The sequence below is a fragment of the Diorhabda carinulata genome, chromosome 2 (genome assembly GCF_026250575.1).
Source record: "Diorhabda carinulata isolate Delta chromosome 2, icDioCari1.1, whole genome shotgun sequence".
Lineage (NCBI taxonomy): Eukaryota > Metazoa > Arthropoda > Insecta > Coleoptera > Chrysomelidae > Diorhabda > Diorhabda carinulata.
In genome coordinates this window covers 27,081,233-27,087,340 of record NC_079461.1, presented here as the reverse complement: position 1 = coordinate 27,087,340, position 6,108 = coordinate 27,081,233, and the positions used below count along the sequence as shown (strand labels likewise).

The 6,108-nt window shown below is 29.7% G+C and overlaps 1 protein-coding gene across 1 annotated transcript; it reads left to right on the top strand.

The window, feature by feature from the left end:
* Positions 1-935: 935 nt before the first annotated feature.
* On the top strand, positions 936-3,815 carry LOC130904154 (60S ribosomal protein L31). Its single transcript, XM_057816742.1, has 3 exons — positions 936-1,057; positions 1,307-1,536; positions 3,537-3,815. Exons 2-3 carry the CDS (start codon positions 1,313-1,315, stop codon positions 3,688-3,690), a joined length of 378 nt encoding a protein of 125 aa, XP_057672725.1. The 5' UTR covers positions 936-1,057; positions 1,307-1,312; the 3' UTR covers positions 3,691-3,815.
* The last annotated feature ends 2,293 nt before the right edge of the window (positions 3,816-6,108 follow it).

Below are 6,108 nucleotides of genomic sequence, written 5' to 3'. Positions count from 1 at the left end.
ATATGATTAATAATTAACAGAAATTATTTTATTTCAGACAAATTATTAAAATGACTAGCCGTACAATCTATTTTGTCCTCAATATCTTCACTGCTTAATCTTTTTCTTTCCAAGTGCCTCCTTTCTTGTAAATGTTTGGGAAAATCAAAAACAGAAGGAACTGATTCTGCTTTTGAAATTAAATATTTTATATGTAAAATAAGAACAAAGAAAATGTAACTGAACGGAAAAAGTAACGTAGGTAGGTGTGTAAGTAACAAAATATATTGTTTCTACATTATGTTTATTAATAATTATTCATTTTTATTCTATCATATCAGCATCCACTTGTATTATAATTTCTCCAATTCTTATTTATCGGTATCTAAATCTATTTCAGACTGTTTCACCGTCTGATTCTTCGGTAGTTTAAGAATCACCAAAGGTGTTAGTAGTATTATCATGTCGTGTAGGATAAAGTTCTGATTGTTGGGGGAACGAATTGTCAGTCAAATAATTTTATTTTACATATAGTTTTTTTGAAGCGACATTGCGAACAGTGCTTGTACATGCGCATTTGCACCAGTTGTTTGTTTTTTGAGGTTAAGTTTAATTGGGCCGTCTTTTGATTTAATATGGATACAAAAATAAACGATGAATTTCTTCTCTAGGAACACTACATCAGATTATTTGAAATCAAAATGCGAAATTTGACAATTCGACCTTGTGAAAATGTGTCATACAAGGCACGAAATGCAAATTTTTGAAGCCTTTGTTGACTGTCAGCACGATTTTTAGCCTTGAGTTGAATTATAAATGCCAACATATTTGTTTCTCGTATGCTAAGCATGTATGCTGTTTTTCCACTTCACCCGCGAATGATATTTGAAATTTAACCTCCTTCAGTAAAGTATACTTCAATAACACTGGTAACGGTGTATTTTTTTCTATAATCCGAGCAAATGAAACGTAACTTCAAAATACTGTTCTGTGCTTTTGACATTTGTGTGACTTGTGTCAAAGTTTTATTTGTTTTGTGTTAGCTTAGCTCTTCTCTAAACGTCAAAGCTTGAATAAGGTATGTTAAGATGAGAAATTCTACGAGAAATTGAATATTTAAACATCCTTTAAGTTTTAAACTTAAAATGTTTGTTATTAAATCAAATTATTTCTTTATCTTCTATTATGTAGTTGTACATTAGTATTTTTTACATATACTTGGTCTGTTTATAAAAACTAAATTGTGGATATTCACAATGTACAATATATTGTAAAAAATTAACAATATAGTAAGTATATTAAAAAATTTCAATGTATTCAATTTCAGCTCGAAATGGCAAAACAAAAAGGCGAGAAAAAAGGCAAATCCGCTATTAATGAAGTAGTCACTAGAGAATATACAGTAAATCTTCATAAAAGATTACATGGTATTGGATTTAAAAAGCGTGCACCTCGTGCAATTAAAGCAATTCGCCAATTTGCTGAAAAACAAATGTGCACACCCGATGTACGAATTGATACAAGACTTAACAAACAATTGTGGTCCAAAGGAATAAGGTCAGTAGAACATTTATTTACTGTAGAAAAGATGTGAACATTTAATTTTGTTTGTTTTACATCCCTATTTGGTTTATAAATATGAAATTATTAAATGAGTCTTGTAGAGAAAGTTTTTATTAAGTATATACTCTATGTAGTGTTCATTGAAGAAACAAATAAATATATTCAATTTTTGTGCAACTGATACTAAAAGTGACACTTTTAATAACAGCCAACAGTGTTTAAAGTGATTGTTTACATGGAAGCGCCTTAAAAATATTTTTAACATAGTGTTGAAAATATTTATGAAGTCTGATAGAATTATAATAATTTTAGGAATTCCAAATTTTCATTGTCAATATTGTCATAATAATCATTGCTTATGCAAATTAATATTAATCATACAACTAGAACACTTGTTAACATTAAGGCCTTGCTACATTAGGGAGCTTCACAACACATTACTTTTCCAGTACCATCATAACTAGTAGAAACTTGAATGAGAATATTGGATGATGGAGTTCTAAAATCTGTTGAGATTTTAGAGGTTTGGGAGAATGTTTTTTGCAATGGCATAGCATATCTGTAAGCAATGGACTTAGTCCTCAGCTACTGTTGTAGGTTTTGCATCCACCATGTCTCTCTATCTTCATAATATTTGCTCCTGATTCTGCTAGCAAAGTATCTTTGGTTCTGGTAGTTTGAGAAATTGGGCAACAATAGAGGGCATTTTCACAAATGTGTTTACACCAACTAGATTGGCAGTGCATTTTTTATTTATGAATTTCAGGAAAAAATGATGTTTGATAACAGTAGGGTGCAGTGCAATGTAGAATGACTTACTTTCGTTTTTGTGTTTGGAAGTTGTTTGATTTATTTCTTATTCCGATATCTTCTACTAATAAATTACACAATTCTTCATGGCAGAGGCTTCAAATAATCCAAAATTAGTTGCAACCACAACCATCAAGTATTTCTCATCAGGTGCATCGTTAATAAACTTTTAAAATTGTTCGTGTGTGAGAATTTTTGTTTTTTGAGAAGATATCCTCCATTTCTCAGTTTTAAATATGACTTGAAATATTTACTAACATCAACACAATTTTTATCAATAGCTCTTGAGTTGATCTCCATATTTTTGATTTTTCTTGTATGTTAAGAAAACAGGTTTACTGAAGTTCCCTTCTACATTTATCAATCTACACTAGACTAGGAAATTGCTATATATGTAATATATTGCTGAGCTGATTTTTTAATTAGGAATTCAAAAGTTGCTCTCTTTGCAGGCTTTTTAATATCCACGGGAACAACAAAAATCAACACCTTTATTATTTATTCCATTATCAACAAACATTTGAGTAGACACAATCGAAAGACAAAAATTGGATAAGAAGGCAATTTAAATGATAGGTTCTTTCTTATTTGTAAACAAGCATTTGTTAGTAACCATTGCTTTGGCAACAGTTACAAAAACTGGGTGATACTTTGAATACTAGAATGCATTTTGGAGTCATTCCAAAATCACTTATTATCAAAATATGGCAGTTATACAAAAATCATTTTATGACATATGATTTTATTTTGTTTGAGACTTTCCACTCACAAAAAAAAATCACTTGTAATACCCACATCATAAATAAGTATTTTGTAATTTTAAAGCCAATTTTAATGAACTCAATTGTCTAATCTGCCAAGAGATTTGAGATCTTACCAATGGTTCTTATTTGAAAAAATATCTTCTATATACTTATTACCCACTTATTTTTTAAAAGTCTACATTATATCCTTTATGCAATTTGGTGCTTAAAGTTGAATTACTTTATTTCCCAGTTTGTTATAAATGAAAAACTTGAGCAATTTTTTATGAGTTTGGAATGAACAAAATTGATCTACAATGAATTAACAAGATTAAACTTTTATTATACACCTATAATGGAATGACTTTAATTAAATTTAGCCCAATTCAAATATATGTAGAGAGATAAATTTAATATCCTTATCCTCTTATTCTGTTGTAGAAATGTTCCTTTCCGTATTAGAGTTCGTCTTTCAAGAAGGAGGAATGACGATGAAGATTCTGCCAATAAATTGTACACACTCGTCACATACGTTCCTGTAGCTACATTCAAGGGATTACAAACTGAAAATGTTGATGTCAGTCAAGATAATTAAAAACTTGGTTTTTTAACATAGTTTTCATTTTTCCTTGAATACATTTGTGTCCATGAATATGTAGCTCCAACTTTCTATTTCTAAGTTTATCTTTAAAAAACATGAATAAAGGTTATGTAGTAAGATTTTTTTTGCAGACATCAATGAATTAATGGTTTATATTAGGTCATTTAATACAAAGGGATTAAATGTCAAATACCTCACTATTTTTTAAAGGTTATTATTATAATATCTACATATAAGCAAAAGAAACTTGAATATGAAAAATATATTTTTCCTTTTCTAGTTTTCTCCAGTTACAAAGAAGTTGTTTTTTTGCACACAATTATGATTTATATTCAGTCAGTACCGCTGGCTAGAATTAAATTTGCTTTAATTTGATTTACAACATGACAGTATTTTGAGTATTTAAACTTACGACTTACCAAACTCAACTGAGTTGAAATTTTGTTGGCGATATACATACTGAATACATTATTTATACCACCACTCACAATTACACTGTCTGACGAAGTTTACCTTCGGTCTCTGAAAACGACAACTTTGTTATTGAAACCCGCGTCAGGCACTGTAATTGTAAGTGGTGGTGTAAACCTCACTGACCCTGAGTTATAAGTATTTAAAAAATCATTTTAAATATTTGAAGACTCGCTTATATCTAAGAAAAGGTTGTAATCACCTGGTTACTCTAAACAGTAATGGGAAAGTTACAAAAAAGTTCAATAACTAAGTGATAAAAGCTTTGAGAGTGGGGAGCAAGTTAATCCATATTAAGAAATGTTTGTGCAGTTGACAGAAAAATTTCAGATCAAATAATTGAAAAATTTTAGATCCTTACAATATTAGCCGAGGAGGAGGAGTTGGACAATAAAACAATTTAGTTTGGTGTTGGGATGCCTAAAAAATGCTAAATATCCAGTTAACATAACGAGAATAATTTCACGTCTAATCAAAACCCAGAAAAACTAGTAGATAGTCATAAGTTTTTTAACTTGCAGGAACAAGGAGCTTAACTTTAAGATCGAGCTAATAAAGAAACTAGTTCGATTAGTTGAGAAATACGTAATCATCAATCATGTATGGGTATAGGCTTACTTAGGGTGCATTCCTCTAAGCACTCACGACCACGATATTTCCCGTTGCACTTAGTTCAGAGCGTTGAGATTAATATTAACGAATGGCAAAACAGACAAAATAAAAACGAAAGCTTTAAGAGGTTATGCTACTATTTATGTCTTTGAATTTTTTAGAGGAATGTTTAACTGATTTACATTAAAGTAAAATCAAAATATCTTCTACGGCGATAGTCAAATATTTGGCTGTGCGTCACAAGAAAGCTTCATAAGTACTTATAATATCCCACACCGCATCAAATAATGAGAGATACTCATTAGGGTGACCGTTTTTTCCAAATTGGATTTTATTCTACAAACTCTCCACAAATTTTTAGGTTATGACCTAAAAAACAATCAATACATTTCCCATTTAAATAACATGAGATTTTTGCAATTAATTTTTTTTCACTGAAACAAATGTAGTTAAAAATACTTCAACAGTTACTTCTTGTAGGAAATTTAAGTCTACAAAAAAGCTCTGAATGCTTTTTTCGATAAAATTTACCGTTTAAGTTATCCAGTGATAAAGTTGTATTCATAGTTAAATTCATCATCAAATTTAGGTCCTATATAAATTTGAGTGTTTACATAATTTTTCTTTTTTAAAATTCGTGAATTTAAGGCGATTAAACGAAAAACTAAACGCAATCACGATTTAAATTTATTCGTTTTGTAATCAACGTCATCTGTGAACAACCTGAGAGAACTTCATTTCATTTTAACATTGTATAATGAATACAATGATTTTAATCTATAATCTCCATGTGAAGTGTTTATTTAGTAAACTTTATTATTGTTAACTCATTCAGCAAAGATTATGTTTAATGTTATTTAAAAAAAATGAATACTTCCGAGCTTGAGGAATCCAATGTTTCTTTTGGGAGGACCAACCGAACAACCAGTGGCAATAAATTACCAACTAACAAACAAGTACTACAATTGTTTTTTCATCAACCAAGAGAAGCAAAAAAAACATATCCAGCAAGTTATCAATTTGTTGTAAAAAAGTTACTAAATTCTGGTATAGAGCTTTAATTGAAATGAAAATTGTTTCAAGATGTGTAAAAAAAGTCGAAAAACTGTATAGACGGAGAGGTTATAGACTCAAATGACATGAAGTTCTCTCAGGCTGCGCACTGATGCCGTTAGATTACAAAACGAATAAATTTAAAACGGGATTGCGGTTAGCTTTTAGTTTAATTGTCATAAATTCACAATTTGAAAGAAAATTATGTAAGCACTCAAATTTATGTGGAAGTACGTAAACATACGGCTTATTGTAGGTACTGAAAATTCTATTGCA